Genomic DNA, 23,482 nt, shown 5'->3' with positions numbered 1-23,482 from the left:
AACTCCCTGGATTATCTCTACCTCCCTCCTCAGTCCAGTTGGACTCCCTCTGCTCCGGGATGGGATGGGAGCTGCTTTAGCTTGACAAGGAACCTGCCGTGAGTTCACTGAGCATGCAGCACTAGGGCTGACAGGCCGGTCAGGGGAAGAGAGGGAAGCCAGGAAGCTGTATAGACACAGCTGAGGGTTGAGAGCGGAGTTGTAATACAGGCGGGCAAGACTGTGCATCATATAGCTTGTGGCTCCTAAATCTCAGCTACAAATTCGTGAAGGAAGAGACCCTTGTGTTGCTGGGCAGAGGCCAAGGTGGCTGCAGGAGCTCACAGGGAGGGAGATAAACACCACACCTTCCATTAGCCGGCTATTACACATGTACACAACATGTTATCTGGAACTACAGGGCACCTATTGCCAAGGGGCTGAAGCTGAACTGTGAAGCTGAGTCTGATAAATGCTCTGCGTGACGCTTCTGGTCACTACGTCTAGAATCTTTTTAGCTAGTCTGCTAGGCAGCGTTATCCCTGTGCCATGGAGGGACTGAGCAACTTAGCAATAAAATGATTTACCCAAGGTCACAGAATGAGTCAGTGGTAGAGGTGAGAATAGGGATTCCTGACCCCCAACACCACAAAGCCTCTGGGTTGTGTTAGACACACTGAGGCTATTTGTGTGTTGTGATCAGTGGAGTTGCCATCCTTCTTAAACAGGAGGAATTTATTAAAGAAACAGCTAAATACTATGTCCACAAAAACAGGTTTCCACACAGCTCAGTCTTCAGCCTTGTCTTGGTAGTTTACCAGGGACCACACAGTGCCTAGCACTCTACAGACTGCACCCTCGAAGGCCCTGATTAGGACCTTTTGGTATCAGCACACTGGAATTAATAAATAATAATAATCTCCATTTAATACATGGAGAGGGTGTGGCTCATATTAAGAATCTGACTTTCCCAAGGTTACCCAGTGAATTTGTGGCAGAGCTGGGACTCTTCAATCCCAGCACACTGGTCTCTGCTGATGCTTTATTTCTAGTTAAATTAGTTGGGCTAAATCCTTAGTTGGTGGAAGTGGGTGCAGCCCCACTGAAATCTGGGGAGATCCCCAGCACTAGAGAAACCAACAGAGATCGTGCACCAGGCCTCTGTGCTGCTGCATGGGCCATACGTGTCAGGTCTGAGAGAGTCCTGGGAGTAGTGAGCACCTATCAGTCTTTGAAGCACCTGTTAGTGGTGTGCATGTGTCACGGTGCCTCAGTGGGATACAGCTGAGGATGCCAAATTCAGGCAAACTGCTGAGAAATCTGGCAGACTCACCCTAGACTGGTGTTTGGTCTATCATTAGATTCTACCAAGCCAGCAACAAACGGGGGTGGCAAGTTTGTAGAAATTGTGGTGGTGCCCCGAATGCCCAGAGCCTGTCCCCCTCCAAGCTCTCCCCTGTCCAAACTCTCCCCTGCCAACTGCCTAAGGCTCTGGGAGGGAGTTTGGGTGTGGGGGGGAGAGGAGGGGGCTGTGCAGGTTCTGGGATGGAGTTTGAGTGCAGGCTCTGGGCTGGGGCAGGGGATTGAGGTGCAGGAGCGGTGCAGGGTGCAGACTCTGGGAGGGAGTTTGGGTTCAAGAGGGGTGCAGGAGATGGGGTAGGGCGCAGGAGGGAGTTTGGGGGAGGGGGTGTGGAGGGAGGGGGTGGGAGTGCAGGAGCGAATTTGGTAGGAAGGTGTGGGGGGAGGGGGAAGGGGAGAGGGAGGGGGTGAGGGTGCAGGAAGGAGTTCAGGGCGTAGGGGTTGTGGGGGGAGAGAGCATGGGTGCAGGCTCTGGAAGTGGGTGGGGGATTAGGTGCGTACCTGGAGCTCCCCCTCTGGCAGCAGCGCCTAGGCAGGGCAGACTGAGGGGTCTCCATGCACTGCTGCCCCCAGGCACCACCCCCACAGCTTCCCATTGGCTGCAAGGGCATTCGGGGCGGGGACAGCATGTGGAGAGACAGCCCCCCATGGGCCTCAGGGATGTGTCGGCAGCAGGGCTGGCTCTCAATTTTTTGCCACCCCAGGCGAAAAAGAAGAGCGCCGCCCCACCGTAACACCCCCCCCGAGTGCCGCGCGGGACCGCTGAACATCCCCCCCGAGTGCCGGGTCGTCCAAAACCCCCGAGCGCCACGCCAGGCCACCAACCCCCCCCGAGCGCCGTGCTGGGCCGCCCCAACCACCGCCCCTACCCGAGCGCCTCGCCGGGCCGGACAAACCCCCACACCCCTCCCCCCGCTGAGCGCCGCGCCAGGCCACACAACCCCCCCCCCAAGCACCGCACCGCGCCGCCAAAACCCCCGATCCCCCCCGAGCGCCTTGCTGGGCCGCCCCAACCACTGCCCCCACCCGAGCGCCTCGCCGGGCCGCCCAAACTCCCGGAGCACTGCGCCGCGCCGGCCAAACCCCTCCCCCCGCCCAGCCGTGCTGGGCCACCCAACCCCCCGAGCGCCGTGCTGGGCCGCCCAAACCCCCACCCCGAGCGCAGGGCCGGGCCGGGCTGGGCCGCGCCGCGCTGCCCAAACCCTGCCCCCCAGCGCCGCGCTGCCCAAACAAAACAAAAAAACCCTTGAGCACTGCCCTGAGAACAAAAACAAAACCAAAAACACTGCGAGCGCCCCCCACCACCCCAACAAACACACTGCGAGCACCCCCCATCATCCCAACATTGGCCGCCCCTTATACGGTACCGCCCCAAGCACGTGCTTGGTCGGCTGGTGCCTGGAGCTGGCCCTGGCCGGCAGCCACATGGAGCGAGAATGTAGGAAGCCATGGCGCTGGTGCTGGTGGCAGCGGGAGCATCCTGGGCTGTTTTACATCGCCCAGAGGTGGTAGGTGGGTGCAGGGGACACACCGGGGAACATGAGGGGGTGGCAGGTGGGTCCGGGAGAGAGATTCAGCCCCAAACGTTGCTGGAGCCAGGCCCCTGAGCCAGGAATATTCCTGGTGCCCAGGCACCACGGGCCCATATAACTCGCCGCCCATGGCAACAAATGTTAACTTCTGTCTCACCACACTGGTTAACTGGAAGCCAAAATTGCAGTCTCCTGAGGCATCCCAGCCCTTGGCTCACCACCAAGATACTGGACTCCATGATGAGCCGTCAGTTTCACCACATATATTATCTTTGGAAATTCTCGGTGATCAGGGGAGGTCCCGGATGATTGGAAAAAGGCAAATATAGTTCCCATATTTAAAAAAGAGAAGAAAGAGACCCCAGGAAACTACAGACTGGTCAGCCTCACTTCAGTCCCCAGCAAAATCATGGAGCAGGTCCTCAAGGAATCCATTTGGGGAGGAAGGTGATCAGGAACAGTCCACATGCATTCACCAAGGGCAACTCATACCTGACCAACCTGATTGCCTTCTATGGTGAGATAACTGGCTCTGTGGATATGGAGAAAGTGGTGGACAAGATATATCTTGAATTTAGCAAAGCTTTTGACATGGTCTCCCACAGTATTCTTGCCAGCAAGTTAAAAAAATATGGATTGGATGAATCAACTATAAGGTGGATAGGAAGCTGGCTAGATCGTCGGGCTCAATGGGCAGTGATCAATGTCTTGATGTCTAGTTGGCAGCCGGTATCAATTGGAGTGCCCCAGGGTTTGGTCCTGGGCACAGTTTTATTCAACAACTTTATTAACGATCTGGATGATGGGATAGATTGTACCCTCAGCAAGTTCACAGATGACACTAAGCTGGGGGAAGAGGTAGATATGCTGGAGTGTAGGGATAGGGATTCTCTCTGGAATCACCCAAACAGTTTGGGGGTCATTAGTCCTTGTTCAGAACTTCCTTGTTAGAAATCCAGACCAGAGAAATGAAGGAGGAAATTAAGACAAGGATGTCACAGGGATCCTTTTATATCCTCTGCTCTGTGCATGGAATTTGACTGTCCCAAACAAAGACCACTGTCTGTTTGTGGAAAATTACTGGCCCAAGAGGGAGTCCAGAGTCACATGAGCATGTCACGTGGCCATCAGGGGCTCGTTCACCTGCCCATCTATCAATGTGATATTTGCCATCATGTGCCAGCAATGCCCCTCTGCATGTACATTGGCCAAACCGGACACTCTCTATGCAAAAGAATAAATGGACACAAATCTGACATCAGGAATTATAAAAGTTGCAGAAACTATCAGAAGCCTGCATCCCCAGAAAAGGGTAAAAACTCATAGGCAGGAGTTGTAGACCAGGCTGGATGAGCAAGCATCTCAGAGAAGTGATTAAGAAAAAGCAGAAAACCTACAAGGAGTGGAAGATGGGAGTGATCAGCAAGGAAAGCTACCTTATTGAAGTCAGAATATGTAGGGATAAAGTGAGAAAGGCCAAAAGCCATGTAGAGTTGGACCATGCAAAGGGAATTAAAACCAATAGTAAAAGGTTCTATAGATATAAATATAAGAAATAAATAAGAAGAAAACAAGGAAAGAAGAAATGGAACCGCTAAACACTGAGGAAGGAGTGGAGGTTAAGGATAATCTAGGCATGGCCCAATATCTAAACAAATACCTTGTCTCAGTCTTTAATGAGGCTAATGAGGAGCTTAAGGATAATGGTAAGATGAGAAATGGGAATGAGGCTATGAAGGTAGATATTACCACATCCGAGGTAGAAGCCAAACTCAAACAGCTTAATGGGACTAAATTGGGGGGCCCAGATAATGTTCATTCAAGAATATTAAAGGAAGTGGCACATGAAATTGCAAGCCCATTAGCAAGAATTTTTAATGAATCTGTAAACTATGAGGTTGTACCGTCTGACTGGAGAATTGATAAACATAGTTCCTATTTTTAAGAAAGGAAAAAAAATGATCCAGGTAACTTAGGGGTGGGCAAACTACGGCCCGCGGGCTGGATCCAGCCCGTCAGGGCTTTGGATCTGGCTGGCAGGATTGCCCCCCGTGGTGCCACAGGCCCCATGCCGCTCTCAGAAACGGCTGGCACCATGTCCCTGCAGCCCGGGCGGTGGGCTGCAGAGGGCAATGCTCAGAGGGCAATACTACCCCCGCAGCTCCCATTGGCCAGAACGGGGAAACGTGGCCAATGGGAGCTTCAGGGGAGGTACCTGGAGGCGTGGCAAGTGCAGCGCGCGAAGTCCTGTGCTGTGGTTCCGGCCGCTTCCCAGAGCGGAGTGGCGCAGTGTGGCATGGGGCCAGGGCAGGCAGGCAGGGAGCCTGCCCTGGCCCCGGTGCGCACTGTTGCCACCCCAGTGCCACTCTAGGTAAGCAGTGACTGGCCAGAGCCCACCCCCGCACTCCTCCTGCACCCCAACCCCTAACCCCTATTCTAATCCCCCTGTCCTTACCTTGTACCCCTCCTGCACCCCAACCCCCGGCACTGAGCTTCCTGCTGCACCCTGCACCCCTGTGCACCCCAACCCCTTCCGTGAGCCCCCTGCCACATCCTGCACACCTCCTGCACCCCTACCCCCTGCCCTGAGCCCCTGCCGCACCCCACACCTCTTCTGCACCCCAACCCTCTGCCCTGAGCTCCCTCCCACAGTTTGCACTTCTCCTGCACCCCTGCCCTGAGTCGCCTCCTGCACTCCACACCCCTCCTCTCCCCCAATCCTTTGCCCTGAGCCTGTTCCTGCACACCGCACCCCCTCCCACACCCCGCACTCCCTCCTGCACCCTAACCCCCTGCCCCAGCCCTGCATACAATTTCCCTACCCAGATGTGGCCCTTGGCCCAAAAACTTTGACCACCCCTGAGGTAACTACAGGCCTGTTAGTTTGACATCTGTAGTATGCAAGGTCTTGGAAAAAATTTGAAGGAGAAAGTGGTTAAGGACATGGAGGTCAATGGTAATTGGGACAAAATACAATATGGTTTACAAAAGGTAGATCATCCCAAACCAACCCGATCTCCTTCTTTGAGAAGGTAACAGATTTTTTAGACAAAGGAAATGCAATGGATCTAATTTACCTCAATTTCAGTAAGGCATTTGATACGGTTCCACATGGGGAATTATTAAATTGGAAATGATGGGGATCAATGTGAAAATTGAAAGGTGGATAAGGAACTGGTTAAAGGGGAGACTACAATATATCATACTGAAAGGTGAACTGTCAGGCTGGAAGGAGGTTACGAGTGGAATTCCTCAGCGATCAATTTTGGGACCAATCTTATTTAATCTTTTTATTACCGACCTTGGCACAAAAAGTGGGAATGTGCGAATAAAGTTTGCGTATGACACAAAGCTGGGAGGTATTGCCAATACAGAGAAGGACCAGGATATCATACAGGAAAATCTGGATGACCTTGTAAACTGGAGTAATAGTAATAGAATGAAATTTAATAGTGAAAAGTGCAAGGTCATGCATTTAGGGATTAATAACAAGAATTTTTGTTATAAATTGGGGATGCATCACTTGGAAGTAACAGAGGAGAAGGACCTCGGACTATTGGTTGATCACAAGATGACTATGAGCCGCCAATGTGATATGGCTGTGAAAAAAGCTAATGCGGTCGTGGGACGCATCAGGCAAGGTATTTCCAGTAGAGATAAGGAGGTGTTAGTACCGTTATACAAGGCACTGGTGAGACCTCATCTGGAATATTGTGTGCAGTTCTGGTGTCCCATGTTTAAGAAGGATGAATTCAAACTGGAACAGATGCAGAGAAGGGCTACTAGGATGATCCGAGGAATGGAAAACCTGTCTTATGAAAGGAGATTCAAAGAGCTTGGCTTGTTTAGCCTAACCAAAAGAAGGCTGAGGGGAGATATGATTGCTCTCTATAAATATAACAGAGGGATAAATACCAGGGAGGGAGAGGAACTATTTAAGCTCAGTACCAATGTAAACACAAGAACAAATGGATATAAACTGGCCATCAGGAAGTTTAGACTTGAAATTAGACGAAGGTTTCTAACCATCAGAAGAGTGAAGTTCTGGAACAGCCTTCCAAGGGGAGCAGTGGGGGAAAAAGACACATCTGGCTTCAAGACTATGCTTGATAAGTTTATGGAAGGAATGGTATGATGGGATAGCCTCATTTTGGCAATTAATTGATCTTTGACTATTAGCGGTAAATATGCCCAATGGCTTGTGAAGGGATGTTAGATGGGTGGGATCTGATTTACTACAGAGAATTCTTTCCTGGGTGTTTGGCTGGTGAGTCTTGCCCACATGCTCAGGGTTGGGCTGTTTAGCATATCTGGGGTCGGGAAGGAATTTTCCTCCGGGGCAGATTGGCAGAGGCCCTGGTGGTTTTTCGCCTTCCTCTGCAGCATGGGGCATGGGTCACCTACTTGAGGATTCTCTGCACCTTGAAGTCTTCAAACCATGATTTGAAGAATTCAGTAGCTCAGACATAGGTCAGGGGGTTGTTACAGGAGTGGGTGGGTGAGATTCTGTGGCCTGCGTTGTGCAGGAAGTCAGACTAGATGATCATAATGTTCCCTTCTGACCTTAAAGTCTATGATTCTATTAAAATTCCAAAACCAGTAGAACACTTCAATCTCCCTGGTCACTCAATTACAGACTTAAAAGTAGCAATTCTTCAACAAAAAAACTTCAAAAACAGACTCCAATGAGAAGCTGCAGAACTGGAATTAATTTGCAAACTGGACACCATCAAATTAGGCCTGAATAAAGACTGGGAGTGGATGGGTCATTACAAAAACTAATTTCCCCACACTAATGCCCCCTGTACTGTTACACACACCTTCATGTCAACTGTTTGAAATGAGCCATCCTCATTACCACTACAAAAGTGATTTTTCCTCCCTTGGTAGTCTACTCTTGAGAATAGCCTACTTCCACTGTAATTGAATTGTCTCATTAGCACTGACACCTCCACATACACACCTCATAATGAAATTCCCATCTTTCATCTACTGAATATATATATATATATATATATATATATATATATATATATATATATATATATATATATATATATATATATATATATATATACATACCTGCTTCTGTATTTTTCACTCTATGCATCTGATGAAGTGGGCTGTAGCCCACGAAAGCTTATGCTCCAATAAATTTGTTAGTCTCTAAGGTGCCACAAGGATTCCTCGTTGTTGTTGCTGATACTGACTAAGCATGGCTACCCTTGTGAAACCTGTCTTTACATGTTTCAATGCCTCACAAGGGCAGCCATTGCCCATATTTTTGCTGAGTGTGTTTCTTCTATGGCCCATTGTGAGAGCTAAGTGTCCTTGAAGGGCCATCAACACATAGCTGTCTGTCCTTAATGTAAATGCTACCTGAGGGGTGTTACCCAAAAATACAACACATGCATAAGATACAAGACCCTGACAAATATTAATAACTTCAGATAGAAAGATGATAAATGTAAGGAAACAGGTTAAGCATATTTAGCTAATCATAACTTTTCCATTGACACCTGACAGGACATATATTTTATAACATTTGTTGCAATGGTATAACATTTAATTTCAAAAGGGGGAACTATGCAAAAATGATGGGGTTAGTTAAACAAAAGTTAAAAGGTACAGTGACTAAAGTGAAATCCCTGCAAGCTGCGTGGGCGCTTTTTAAAAACACCATAATAGAGGCCCAACTTCAATGTATACCCCAAATTAAGAAACACAGTAAAAGAACTAAAAAAGAGCCACCGTGGCTCAACAACCATGTAAAAGAAGCAGTGAGAGAGAAAAAGACTTCCTTTAAAAAGTGGAAGTCAAATCCTAGTGAGGCAAATAGAAGGGAGCATAAATGCTGCCAAATTAAGTGCAAGAATGTAATAAGAAAAGCCAAAGAGGAGTCTGAAGAACGGCTAGCCAAAAACTCCAAAGATAATAACAAAATGTTTTTTAAGTACATCAGAAACAGGACGCCTGCTAAACAACCAGTGGCGTCCCTGGACGATCAAGATACAAAAGGAGCGCTTAAAGACGATAAAGTCATTGCGGAGAAACTAAATGGATTATTTGCTTCAGTCTTCACGGCTGAGGATGTTAGGGAGATTCCCAAACCTGAGCTGGCTTTTGTAGGTGACAAATCTGAGGAACTGTCACAGATTAAAGTGTCACGAGAGGAGGTTTTGGAATTTATTGATAAACTGAACTTTAACAAGTCACCGGGACCGGATGGCATTCACCCAAGAGTTCTGAAAGAACTCAAATGTGAAGTTGCGGAACTGTTAACTAAGGTTTGTAACCTGTCCTTTAAATCGGCTTCTGTACCCAATGACTGGAAGTTAGCTAATGTAACGCCAATATTTAAAAAGGGCTCTAGAGGTGATCCCAGCAATTACAGACCGATAAGTCTAACGTCTGTACCGGGCAAATTAGTCGAAACAATAGTTAAGAATAAAATTGTCCGACACATAGAAAAACATAAACTGTTGAGCAATAGTCAACATGGTTTCTGTAAAGGGAAATCGTGTCTTACTAATCTATTAGAATTCTTTGAAGGGGTCAACAAACATGTGGACAAGGGGGATCCAGTGGACATAGTGTACTTAGATTTCCAGAAAGCCTTTGACAAGGTCCCTCACAAAAGGCTATTAGGTAAATTGAGCTGCCATGGGATAAAAGGGAAGGTCCTTTCATGGATTGAGAACTGGTTAAAAGACAGGGAACAAAGGGTAGGAATTAATGGTAAATTCTCAGAATGGAGAGGGGTAACTAGTGGTGTTCCCCAAGGGTCAGTTCTCGGACCGATCCTATTCAACTTATTCATAAATGATCTGGAGAAAGGGGTAAACAGTGAGGTGGCAAAGTTTGCAGATGATACTAAACTGCTCATGATAGTTAAGTCCAAAGCAGACTGTGAAGAACTTCAAAAAGATCTCACAAAACTAAGTGATTGGGCAACAAAATGGCAAATGAAATGTAATGTGGATAAATGTAAAGTAATGCACATTGGAAAAAATAACCCCAACTATACATACAATATGATGGGGGATAATTTAGCTACAAGTCAGGAAAAAGATCTTGGAGTCATCGTGGATAGTTCTCTGAATATGTCCACGCAGTGTGCAGAGGCGGTCAAAAAAGCAAACAGGATGTTAGGAATCATTAAAAAGGGGATAGAGAATAAGACTCAGAATATATTATTGCCCTTATATAAATCGATGGTACGCCCTCATCTCGAATACTGCGTACAGATGTGGTCTCCTCATCTCAAAAAAGATATACTGGCACTAGAAAAGGTTCAGAAAAGGGCAACTAAAATGATTAAAGGTTTGGAACGGGTCCCATATGAGGAGAGATTAAAGAGGCTAGGACTCTTCAGCTTGGAAAAGAGGAGACTAAGGGGGGATATGATAGAGGTATATAAAATCATGAGTGATATGGAGAAAGTGGATAAGGAAAAGTTATTTACTTATTCCCATAATACAAGAACTAGGGGTCATCAAATGAAATTAATAGGCAGCAGGTTTAAAACAAATAAATGGAAGTTCTTCTTCACGCAGTGCACAGTCAACTTGTGGAGCTCCTTACCTGAGGAGGTTGTGAAGGCTAGGATTATAACAGAGTTTAAAAGAGAACTGGATAAATTCATGGTGGTTAAGTCCGTTAATGGCTATTAGCCAGGACGGGTAAGGAATGGTGTCCCTAGCCTCCATCTGTCAGAGGTGGAGAAGGATGGCAGGAGAGAGGTCACTTTATCATTGCCTGTTAGGTTCACTTCCTCTGGGGCACCTGACATTGGCCACTGTCGGTAGACAGGATACTGGGCTAGATGAACCTTTGGTCTGACCCGATACAGCCTTTCTTATGTTCTTATTGGTAGCAACAATGATAAAAATGGTCATTATTCAATCATATAGCATCACACCATGTTCTCGAACACCCCTTTAAACTGACAATCAAAATGGGATGTTTTTCTCAAAGATCTACTCTAGTTCAAGTCGGAATCAATCAAGGGCTGCCCTACAGCCTGTGTGATGCAGGAGGTGAAAGCAGGGTCCCTTATGGCCATAAAATCTACAAATCTATCTAGCGTCCCCTGCAAGGATAATATTTTTCTGTGTCTCATTATGGGTCCTTGCCAGACCCTGCGTGCCACATTTCGGGTCTGGGCAGGTTGAAAGGAACACAGGAAATTCAGTGTTCAATGATGCTTGCTACTCAATGTGACTAGCAGCAAATAAACCAGACTCCCTCTTATTCTTTGTGGACTCCTACTGGTAAGGAGAGAGAAGGTGCCCAGGCTGAGCTGGGAGTGGAGCGATGCCGACCAGAGCCAGAGGGGCCAGGGGATCAGCCCAGGGAGGAGAGCTGTGTAATCAGGAAGGCCAAAGAAAAATTGGAATTGCAGCTAGCAAGGGATGTGTAGGGTAACAAGTCGAGTTTCTACAGGTATGTTAGCAACAAGAAGGTTGTCAGGGAATGTGTGGGACCCTTACTGAATGGGGGAGGCAACCTAGTGACAGAAGATGTGGAAAAAGTGAAGTACTCAATGCTTTTTTCCCCTTCAGTCTTCAGAGACATGGTCAGCTCCCAGACTGCTGCCCTGGGCAACACAGTATGGGAGGAGGTGAGCAGCCCTCCATGGTGAAAGAACAGGTTAACGACTATTTAGAAAAGCTGGACATGCACATGGGGCCAGAAGCAATACATCCAAGGGTGGTGAGGAAGTTGACTGATGTGATTGCAGAGCCATTGAGCAAATATAGTGCCATCTTTAAAAAAGGGAAGAAGGAGAAACCGGGGACCTGTCAGCCTCACCTGGAAAAATCAAGGGGCAGGTCCTCATGGAATCTATGTTGATGCATTTGGAGGAGAGGAAGTTAATCAGGAACAGTCAACTTGGAGTCACAAAAAGGAAGTCATGACTGACCAACCTGATTGTCTTCTATGCTGAGATAACTGGCGCTGCGGATATGGGGAATGTGGTCCTTATGAGTCCCTAACTAACTTTCCACAAGATGTCAAACATGTTTATAGAAGAGCTTAGTAGATTTATTATTACTTTAATTTTCTTTCTTTTATATAGTGCCATCGGAATCACAGTAAAATTGCCCTCTCCTCCTACCCGCCCCCCGCTGCACCAAAATCTGAACTGAAGTCCCTGCTGCAAGGTAAGGTGAAGTGGAGAAAATCCAGCAACTGATGGCGGGGAGGGAGAAGAGTGAGAGACCCACAGGAAGAGATGGGGCACTGGGCAGGGCCTCAATATCTAGGTAACAGCAATTAGAACTGTGGCCATCCTCTGAGTTAATGAGTTGTACACAGACCAATTTCCCAGTTTATCAATCTGATACAGTATAGTGTGGTCAGGAAAGGATTTAATGTCACTTGTACTGTCCATTCAGTGATTCAGGGAAGAGGGCCCAGCACCGTGTCAGCCAGCTCTGTATGGAGCTCAGTCTGAGAGCCAGAGCACCAGGACAAAACTTTAGGTCCTTTTATGGGAAAAGAGACGGAGCAGCCTGTCCCGGATGTGTCTAGTCCGCACTCCATAGATGATGGGGTTTAACATGGGGGGCACAAGGGGATACATGTTGGCCATGAGAACATGGAAATGCAGGGCCACATTGTCGCCAAAACGCTGCATGAGTAAGGAGAAAAGACCTGGGATGTAAAAGGCTAAGATGACACAGAGGTGGGAGCTGCAGGTCCCAAAAGTCTTAAGCCGGGCGTCCTTTGTGGAGAGGCTGAAGATGGCTTTGAGGATCTGGCTGTAGGACACAGCGATAAAAAACACATCCAGACCAGTTAAAAAGAATAGCACAAAGAGGCCATAGTAATTACTGATGCGAATGTCGGCGCAGGCCAGCTTCACCACAGCTATGTGCTCACAGTGTGTGTGAGGAATGATGTTGATTCTGCAATATGGCCACAGCCTCGCCAGCAAGGGAAAGGGGAGCATTAGCATGAAGCCACGCAGCACCACGGTCAGGCCAATCTTGGCCACCACGGGGTTTGTCAGGATGGTGGAATGTCTCAGGGGATGGCAGATGGCCACGTAGCGATCCAAAGCCATGGCCACAAAGATCCCAGACTCCATTGCTAAGAAGGAGTGAATGAAGTACATCTGGGTGAGGCAGGCACTGAAATCGATCTCCCTGGAATTGAACCAGAAGATGCTCAGAGTCTTGGGCAGGATGGACGTGGACAGGACCAGGTCAGTGACGGCCAGCATGCAAACGAAATAGTACATGGGCCCATGGAGGCTCGGCTCCATCTTCACAATGAACAGGATGGTGAAGTTCCCCAAGATGGCTATGGCGTACATGGTGAAGAAGGGGATGGAGATCCAGACATGGGCCACCTCCAGGCCAGGAATGCCCAGCAGGATGAAGGTGGAGGGGTTGGTGAAGTCGGTTGTGTTGGAATCTGACATGGAGTAGGGGAGAAGGTGTCTAACTCTGAGGCAGAACGGTGTCTCTTGCATGTACCGTACCTTCCCCTGACTTCCTGTATGTGCCCAAGCTCTAGGGTGATGGTCGCCGTAAATATTCCTGGATAGAGAGACAATGTTAATATGAGGTACTACATGCAGTACTGGAGGTATTCTCATGGGGGAAGTAGATTTGTTGCTCTTTAAACACCGATTAATGGTGTTTTCATAATTTGGGGAAATGAATTATGAACAAATGACCCTACTAATGCCTATTCCATATATTATGTTGCTCTATGCAACAATAATTCCTACACATTGTGGTGTGGGAAACATTAATAGGCATGAGCAGGTAATGCAATGAAACCCAGGCTAGAGGGTCTATGCTGTAGGGATTTTCCCATTCCCCGGGTTGCTCAAAATCTGAGATTGAAAAAGATCCAAACGTTTCCCAAGAAATATGCCAAGGGAAACGTCCCAACTGCTACAAACCACAGGGAAAAAACCCTGTGAATCCTTGATAGCAGCTCCATGGAAACACTTGCTTATTCACAACAAGGACAATGTTCAGATGTCAAAGGAATGAGGTGGAGAATAACCTGCTCTGAGCTTGCATTCAGTTTTGGTCACTCCACCTCTATAAAAAACATAGAAAATAAAAAGGGGGTTTCCAAGACAGGCTATGAGAATGGGGGAGGTTTCCATATGAGGACAGAATGAAAAGTCGGGGACTGTTTAAATTCAAGAAGAGACAAAGAAGGGAGGATATGATAGATGAGAGAAAAATAAAGAATGGAACTGATTATATTAAAATGGACAAACAGAGAACAGTGCCCTACCAGTAATATTTCTTAACACTTCGTACTACGAAAGGGCTAATTCCCCAAAGTTGTGACAAATTATCAGCAAAACTGACTGGGAGGAAAGTATGTAGAAATGTCTCCAGATCCAGACTGGAGGCTTTTCTAGAAGTTCTGCTTGAGGCCTCGTCTACACTTAAAAGGCTACAGCTACCATAGGGCTTCAGTGTAGACACTACTTACAAGGACAGCAGGGGTTCTCCTGGCAGCATAGTAGAGAGGTGGTAGCTAGGTTGATGGAAGAATTTTCTGTTGATCTCATGCTGTCTACACTGGGGTTAGGTTGTCTTAGGTCCATCTTTCAGGGCGGTAGATTTTTTCTTATTGCAAAAAACCCCACAGAAATGCAGTTTGGGGTTTCATTAAGAGGGGCATAACAGGCAAGTCATGGGAGGTGATATTATTATTATTCTCAGCACTGGCCAGGGCTGAGCTGGAGTTTTGTGTCTCGAGTGGGGCACCAGTGTGTAGAAAGGGTGTAGGAAATCTGGAAAAGATCCAGAGGCGAGAGACAAAGATGATGCAAGGTATGCAATAACAACCATATGCAAAAAAAGGCTGAAGGAACTGGGTGTGTTTAGTTTGGAAAGAGGAGATTAGAGGGGGACATGGTAGCAGTCCTCAAATATTTGAAAAGGTGCCAAAAAAGAACTGGAGAAATGTTCTCTCTTACCACATAGCACAAGACAAGAGGCAATGGGTTCAAACTACAGCACAGCAGAGTTAGATGAAATCTGAGGAAAAAATTCCTTAGAGTGAGAACAAGAGGGCAATGGAACAGTCGCCTCAGGAGGACATGGAAGCTCCATCGCTGGAGGTTTTCCAAAGGAGGCTGGACAGTCATCTGTCCTGGATGCAACAAATTCTGCTTCTTGGCAGGTAGTTAGACTAGATGACCCTTGCGGAGCCTTCTCACCCCGTGGATCTGTGATTCTATGATGTAAAATCCTACTGTAGACGAGGGCTTAGTGAAACACAAGTTATGGAGCCCAATACATGGGTAACTAGGTGACATTTACTGGCCTGTGTTATACAGGAGGTCAGACTGGATGATCTAATGGGCCCTTCTGGCCTTGAACCCTAGGAATCGATCGGTAAAGAAACTAGATCAAACATTTACATTTACTCTGTCTTATAACATATGTAAAGGGAACATTCAATAACACTGATAGTCTGAATATATAAATGAAAATGGTTTACATAATACCTATTTTGCCTATGGAACTCCTTGCCACAGATATTACTGGAGCAAAGAGCTTAGCTGAATGGGATTCACAAATGGATTGGCCATTGAAACTGGTGCTGGCGGCACCACCTTTAGTTAGGGGGCTGACACCTTCCATTAGATGACCTCATTTTTAGTGGCATATGAGTTTGCCAAACTCTAAGTGTTTGGATTGAAATTTACCACATTGGGCATCTGCTTAAGGCTGAATTTTTTTTAAAGTTTCAGACATAACGGTTCAATGACTCTTGAATGAAGCTAGGAGAGAGGATGTCTTGCCCATGCTGATAAATTCTTATAATTGCCACAGTGAGGAGCCATAGCACCTCCATTTTTTCCAACAAAGCCCCCCTGTTAACAGCCAGAGCCCTGGGTTTGTTGAGCAGGTGAGCTACTCAGCAAGAGATGAGTACCTGTGAATTATGAGATGGAAGTGTCCTTCCTGGGAATCCCGCTCAGGTAGCCGTGTCCCACACCTCTCTCAACCCAGCATCTCCAGTAACATCCTATACCGAGAGCCGATGCAGGGGCATGCACCATTTATAATACAGCTCTGAGCAATCCCAGTGGGGTTCGCTCAGCCTCTAGGGGAGAAGCAGCATCTAGATGTAAACAGGCTGGACACGGGCCTTTCTGCACGTCTGTGCTATTTATCCAGCTTTAGAAGTAAACAGTAATTAAGGGACCTTCCCAAAGTCTAATGAGAACTCCTGGGCTCTGTTCTAAATCAGAGAGGAATTGGCTGCTCTGTGCATTTGTGTATATTGAAAAGTTATTGCTAATTAGCAAGAACACTCAGAATAATGAATAGATCTCCATAGGGCCTGATACCCTGCAGATATCTAGGAGGGATGGGTAGATATTAGACAGACAGATCTGGAGAATGATGATGGAGGGGACACACAAGCACTTTCTACAGGCACACTGAACTGTCCCTTAGGGATCAGATATCAGTAATTCTCATCAGTAAGTATCATCATGTTGTATAGCACAGTGGTTCTCAAACTAGGTCCGCCCTTGTTCAGGGAAAGCCCCTGGCAGGCTGGGCTGGTTTGTTTACCTGCCACCAGGTTCGGCCAATCGCGGCTTCAAGTGGCCGCGGTTCACCGCTGCAAGGCAATGGGGGCTACAGGAAGGGTGGCCAGCACATCCCTCAGCCCGCGCCACTTCCCACAGCCCCCATTGGCCTGGAGCGGCGAACCGCGGCCAGTGGGAGCCACGATCAGCCAAACCTGTGGATGCGGCAGGTGAACAATCCCACCTGTCCCGCCAAGGGCTTTCCCTGAACAAGCGGCAGCCCTAGTTTGAGAACCACTGGCGTAGCACCTTTCATTGAAGGATTTTGAAAACACCAAGCAAAGGAAAGTGACTCTGAACATATACCCATTATACAGGTAGGAATACTGAGGCACAGGGCAGCATGAATTGGCCAATGTGACCCAGGGATTGAGTGTCAGAATGAGAGACAGAACCCAGGGTTCCTGACTTCCCTGCCTTAATCATGGTCTCTCCATCACATCAAGAGGGAAATGGACTCTGGCTCTGGCAGGGACTGTTGGTCAGGTGGGATTCAGAGGCAACACTGGAAGAGGGAGCCTGAACATTCCCCATCCTCTCAAGATGAATCCGAGGTTTTCAGAACTAGCTGGGGTTTGTGAGCTCCCTGCTCCTGTGAGGTGTGAACTCCGGGACTCCACTTCCGCTCCCACTCAGAAACCTGCCAACGCATCACAGTCACCGAGGTCACTTTGGGGGAAGAGACTCAGGAAAAGTAACACCAACAGAATACTCCTGTGGATAGAGGGCAGCCAGGGGGCCTGACCTGGGGACAGAGGCCTGGCCCTCCCCTCACTGCTGCTCTGGAACAAGGGGGGCCCTGAAGGCAGGATAAAGACTGGATTAGTGTTTGCATTGGATTTGTTCTCTCCCTCTCGGTTCATTTCCTCCCAGTGTCTCCCAGGTGGAATTGAAATCTAATGTTCCAGCCTGAGTCAGACTTTCTAGGAGTGCTCCGGCTGGAGGGTGCTTGGATTCCCACAGCTGAATTCTCTGCCTGCTCATCTGGCTCATCGGGGTATGTCTCCAGTGCGGAGAACATGCGTTTTTAAGCACTGAAATAAGATTGAATGAATTATCCTGACAAGGGCCACAGGGGTTCCATGTGCACCTGTATTAAAGTTACTAACACTCTGTAGCTAGCCAGCATGGTCTGACTTTCATCTTTAACTAAAGGCAAAGAGGAGAGCCAGGCCCTGATTTACCCTGATTACTGTGTTGATTATGTATGATCATTATTTGTGTTGTGGAAGCCTCCAGAGGCTCAGGTCCAGTTCAGGGCCCCTTGTGCTGCGTCTGTTGCAAACACAGAAGGAGAAACAGCCCCTGACCCAAGGAGCTTAGAAATCAAATTCAGAGAAGACACAGCTACTCTGTGCAACAATCACAAATTGGGTGGACGGAAGAGGTGGAGGTGGAACAGCACTCAGAATGGGTGGTTACACAGGCTGCTGGGTGGGTGTGAGACAGCTGAAATGCACAGCCCTGCCCTGGCAGTTAGAAGTATATCCTGAGCTTTTAAGATCAGGACATGTGTTTGGGAATCAAGGCTGGGGCTAGAGAGAACGGGCCAGTGAGTAGCAGCTGTACCAGACAGACGGCTGGGAGCACTGGGCTTTCCCTCACCTTGTGTAACTCTGCTTTACTTGCATATAAACAGGATAATCATACTGGGCAAATCATAACTTTCCCATTGACACCTGACAGGACATACTTTGTACAACATTTGTTGCAATTGTACAACAGTGGTAGCAAGAATGATAAAACTGGTCATTATTGAATCATACAGCATCACACCATGTTCTTGCCCCACTATGGGGCGAGAGCTGTTAGCCACTTAAGCAAGGAGCATTATCCAGTCTCGAGCAGGGCAAATAGCCGTGATATTAGAGCCATTGGAGGATAGGAAAAGCAGATAAAATACTGCTTTACTGCAGGGACCCTGCTCCTTATACAAAGACAAGAGGAAAGAGTCCTTAAAAGTGAAGTAGACTGTTTCCTCCAACGTAGCCAGCCTGCGTCCTTGGCTTTGAACCTTAACTTCTGTTTGACTAAAGCATCTTCCAAAAATGCATCCAGGGCTAGATTTACAAAGGACCTTAGGAAAATACTGAATTCTGCGCTAATGCCTTTCTCAAACCCCAGCTCATCAGCTGTCTAACCCTGTAGGAGCCTAAGATTCCACCAGTAGCCTTCACAAAGCAACCTGAGCACTGACGCTGCCCCACAGCTAACGAGCCGCTCAGAGACTTCACTCAGGCCTTAATTCTGGATGGGTTCTGCAATGTGGTGTTCCCCCGCCCATTTCCCCAGCAAGCCTGATCCCTTAGGCATACTCAGATCATGTGTCCTGGGTTGGGCCTTGCAGTTCAGGAATGTGTGTACATACAAGTGTGTCTGTGTGCATGTCCTCTTGTGTGTACGTGTTTGTGTATGTGCACCTTTGTGTTTCTGCACACACATGCATCTCTCTGTGTGTGGGCATGTGGGTATGTGTGTATTTATGTGCACATGTGTCTATGTATTTGCACCCCCAGAATATCCCATAGACCAGTGGCTTAGCGCCCTCACTTGGCATGCGGATGATTCAAATCCCTAATCCCCTAAAAGTTTATTTGTACAAAGTGGAAGAGCTCCAAATGGAGATACTGTGTGCCCCATGTGAAATTCTCATTTGCCTGCTGCTCAGGGCGCTCACGTGGGATGTGGGAGACGTGTGTTTACGTCCCTACTCCAAGTACGGTAGAGCAGAGATTTTGGATCTGGGTCTCCCACGTCTCTCTCGGGTCTCCCATAAGAAAGCGCTGACCTGTTCTAGGCATCTCACTCTAGGAGAGGGCTCACAGATGACAGTCCCATGTAGAAATAGGCTCCTCTCATCAGCCGGACTCCTGGAGACACACATCAGTTGGAGTTAGGTTCTTAAGGACCTTAGTGAACCATGAGAAAAAAAACCACTGGATAATGATTGCCCATGGACATCTCCTTGCTGAGATCCATCAGTTAGCCAGTTCTCATTCCATCTAATGAGGGCTTAAACTGCAGCAAGGGAGGTTTAGGTTGGACATTAGGAAAAAGTTCCTAACTGACAGGGTGGTTAAACACTGGAATAAATTTCCTAAGGAGATTGTGGAATCTCCATCTCTGGAGATATTTAAGAGTAGGTTGGATAAATGGTATAGACAGTATTTGGTCCTGCCATGAGGGCGGGGGACTGGACTCGATGACCTGTCAAGGTCCCTTCCAGCCCTAGAATCTATGAATCTATAATGACACTGTCTAGTGCTAGCTTGTTAATCTGAATGTCATGTTGAACTAGGTCAAACAACTTGCAATGGTCTAAATGTGAACAAATTAGAGAGAGTCGCGCGGAGGGCAATGAAAATGATTAGGGGGCTGGGGCACACGACTTAAGAGGAGAGGCGGAGGGAACTGGGGTTATTTAGTCTGCAGAAGAGAAGAGTGAGGAGGGATTTGATAGCAGCATTCAACTATCTGAAGGGGGGTTCCAAAGAGGATGGAGTTAAAGGTGGAGGATCTGTGTAAACGACAGGAAGGGAATGGGCAGTACTAGCACACAACCACACAGCACTACAGCCAGGCTAATCTTGGCCACCACATGTTTATATAAGAGCTTAATAGATTTATTTACTTTATTTTTTTTTCTTTTATATAGGAATTAGAAACACTAATCCTGTCAGCTAATTGCCACGTTATCTGCCAAGACACAAGAGTTTGCAAGTACATAAGTACCATCAGGATCACAGTAAAGTTGCCTCCCCACACCCAAAAATCTGAACTGAAGTCCCTGCAGCAAGGTATGGTGAGGTAGAGACTATTCAGCAACAGATGGTGGGGGGAGAAGAGTGAGCACCCCACAGGAATAGATGGGGCACTGGGCGGGTCCTCAAAGTCCAGGTAACAGCAATTAGAACTGTGGCCACCCTATGAGTTAATGAATTGTACGCAGACCGATTTCCCAGTTTGTCAGTCCGACACAGCATAGTGTGATCAGGAAAGGATTTCATATCACTTGTACTGTCCAGTTAATGATTCAGGGAAGGGAGCCAGGCAACATGTGACCAGCCACCACTGTATGGAGCTCAGTCTGAGAGCCAGAGCACCAGGAGAAAACTTTAGATCCTTTTATGAGGAAAGAGACGGAGCAGCCTGTCCCGGATCTGTCTGGTTCTCACTCCATAGATGATGGGGTTTAGCATGGGGGGCACCAGGAGGTATATGTTGGCCATGAGAACATGGAAATGGAGGGCCACATTGTGGCCAAACAGCTGCATGAGGAAGGAGAATAGACCGGGGATGTAAAAGGCTAAGATGACACAGAGATGGGAGCCGCAGGTCCCAAAAGTTTTAAGCCGGGTGTCCTTTGTGGGGAGGCTGAAGATGGCCCTGAGGATCTGGGTGTAGGACACAGCGATAAATAGCATATCCAGACCAGTCACAAAGAATACCACAAAGAGGCCGTAGTAACTACTGACGCGGGTATCGTTGCAGGCCAGCTTCACCACAGCTATGTGCTCACAGTACGTGTGGGGAATGATGTTGGTTCTGCAATATGGCCACTGCCTCGCCAGGAAGGCAGTGGGCAGTACGAGCACACAACCACGCAGCACCACGGCCAGGCTGATCTTGGCCACCACATGGTTTGTGAGGATGGTGGAATGTCTCAGAGGATCGCAGATGGCCACGTAACGATCCAAAGCCATGGCCACAAAGATCCCAGACTCCATCGCTGAGAAGCAGTGAATGAAGTACATCTGGGTGAGGCAGGCACTGAAATCGATCTCCCTGGAATTGAACCAGAAGATGCTCAGTGTTTTGGGTAGGGTGGATGTAGACAGGGCCAGGTCAGAGACAGCCAGCATGCAGAGGAAATAGTACATGGGCTCATGGAGGCTCGGTTCTATCTTCACAATGAACAGGATGGTGAAGTTCCCCAAGATGGCTATGGCATACATGGTGCAGAAGGCGATGGAGATCCAGACGTGGGCTATCTCCAGGCCAGGAATGCCTATCAGGATGAAGTTGGAGGGGTTGGTGAAGTCGGTTGTGTTGGAATCTGACATGGAGTAGGGGAGAAGGTGTCCAACTCTGAGGCAGAACGGTGTCTCCTGCATATACCATACATTCCCCAGACTTCCTGTATGTGCCCAAGCTCTAGGATGATGGTCGTAGTATAAATTCCTGCATGGAGAGACAATATTAATATGAGACACTACATAAACTCCTGGAGGTGTTTTCATGGGAGAAGCAGATTTGTCGCTCTTCACGTACTGATAAATGGTGTTTTCATAATTCAGGGAAATGAATTATGAACAACTGACCCTACTAATTCCTATTCTATATATTAAGTTGCTCCATGCATCAATAATTCCTACACATTGTGTTGTGGGTAACATTAATAGGCATCAGCAGGAAATGCAATGAAACCCAGGTTAGAGGGTCTATGCTGTAGGGATTTTCCCATTCCCCGGGTTGCGCAAAATCTGAGATTGAAAAAGATCCAAACGTTTGCCAAGAAATATGCCAAGGGAAACATCCCAACTGCTACAAACCACAGGGAAAAAACCCTGTGAATCCTTGATAGCAGCTCCATGGAAACACTTGCTTATTCACAACAAGGACAATGTTCAGATGTCAAAGGAATGAGGTGGAGAATGGGCTGCTCTGGACACCCACTGACTTTTGGTCACCCAGTCTATATAAAGAACATAACAAATAAAATGGGGGGGTTCCGTGACAGGGTATGAGAATGGGAAGGTTGCCATATGTGGACAGAGTAAAAAATCAGGGACTATTTAATGTAGAGAAGAGACAAAGAAGGGAACATATGATCGATGAGAGAAAAATAAAGAATGGAACTGATTATATTAAAATGGACAAACAGAGAACAGTTCCCAAACAGTGATATCTATTGGCACTTATTACTACAAATGGGCTAATTCCCCAAAGCTGGGACAAATTATCAGCTAAACTGATTGGGAGGAAAAAATACAGACAGGAAAATGAGAATATTAATTGGGAGTTCTTTAAAAAGAGTTCATTAGATAGCTAACAATCCTCGATTCCACAATCAAAAAGTGCCCAACTTTGGTTAGAAACCCAGTTCAGTGGCAAATTGAAGGCAGCAATAACAGGGTGGAAAGCAATATAGAACTAATGGGATAAAGGGAAAATAGATGGCAAGCAATACATATTGGAAGGTCTGAAAATTAATTAGGGGTGTAAAAAACATCGAGGAAAAATAAAAAGAAATCCTAGAAAAGGTTTAAGCCAATTCCTAGTGGGCAAAAAGAAGCTCGTTAAATTGCAGAAAAGGCAGATCTATTCACAATATAGATTTGTTCTGCATTTGGAAAGCAGTGTTATGATGTACACATATCACATGAGGTGATGAAATACTTTCCAGTCTATTAGCAGTCAAGGAAGCTGTTAAAGAGCTTGTATAATGGAACCTTAGAGTAACGAACATCAGAGTTACAAACTGACCAAATAACCACACTTCTTGTTCGGAAGCAGAAGCACAGAAAATATGGGCAGCAGCAGAGCCCCAAAAATATAAAAAAGGTAGATACACGACAGTTCTGTGTTAACTCTAAACTATAAAAGAAGTTAAAAAAAAGATTTGACAGGGTTAGGAAAGAATGGAAAAGCTGGTATGGGATTAATTAACAAAAAAGTCTAGGAATATAATTAATGTCAGTCAACAACAGGGTTTATGGAAAACCAGTCTTCTGAAATAAACCCAGTTTCATCCTTTAATGAGAGTGCCTTTGGCTGAACAAGGAAACTTCACAGATGCAATAGACTTTGATTTCTCTGAGGTATTTAATTTGGTAAGGGAAAACATTCAGATAAAAACGAACCCTCTACAATATCAGTGAAGCACACCTACAATGGATTAAAAACTGGCAGATCTCAGACAGCAGCTGCCAATGGGCCATTGTTACCAAATGGGGCTGTTTCTAGTGGGGTTCTGCGGGATCAGCTCTAAGGCCCGATGCTATCGAATATTTTGACCAGT

At 47.1% G+C, this 23,482-nt stretch overlaps 2 protein-coding genes across 2 annotated transcripts; both read right to left on the bottom strand.

The window, feature by feature from the left end:
• Positions 1–12,354: 12,354 nt before the first annotated feature.
• Positions 12,355–13,353, bottom strand: LOC103307145 (olfactory receptor 52K2-like). Its single transcript, XM_008177476.2, has one exon. It carries the CDS (start codon positions 13,351–13,353, stop codon positions 12,355–12,357), a length of 999 nt encoding a protein of 332 aa, XP_008175698.2.
• Positions 13,354–20,576: 7,223 nt separating this feature from the next.
• LOC103307144 (olfactory receptor 52R1-like) lies at positions 20,577–21,575 on the bottom strand. The gene has a single exon (XM_008177475.3). It carries the CDS (start codon positions 21,573–21,575, stop codon positions 20,577–20,579), a length of 999 nt encoding a protein of 332 aa, XP_008175697.3.
• Between the last annotated feature and the right edge of the window lie 1,907 nt (positions 21,576–23,482).

This window comes from Chrysemys picta, chromosome 1 (assembly GCF_011386835.1).
Source record: "Chrysemys picta bellii isolate R12L10 chromosome 1, ASM1138683v2, whole genome shotgun sequence".
NCBI lineage: Eukaryota > Metazoa > Chordata > Testudines > Emydidae > Chrysemys > Chrysemys picta.
Note: the sequence above shows the minus strand (reverse complement) of the source record. Positions and strands in the feature narration are given on the sequence as shown.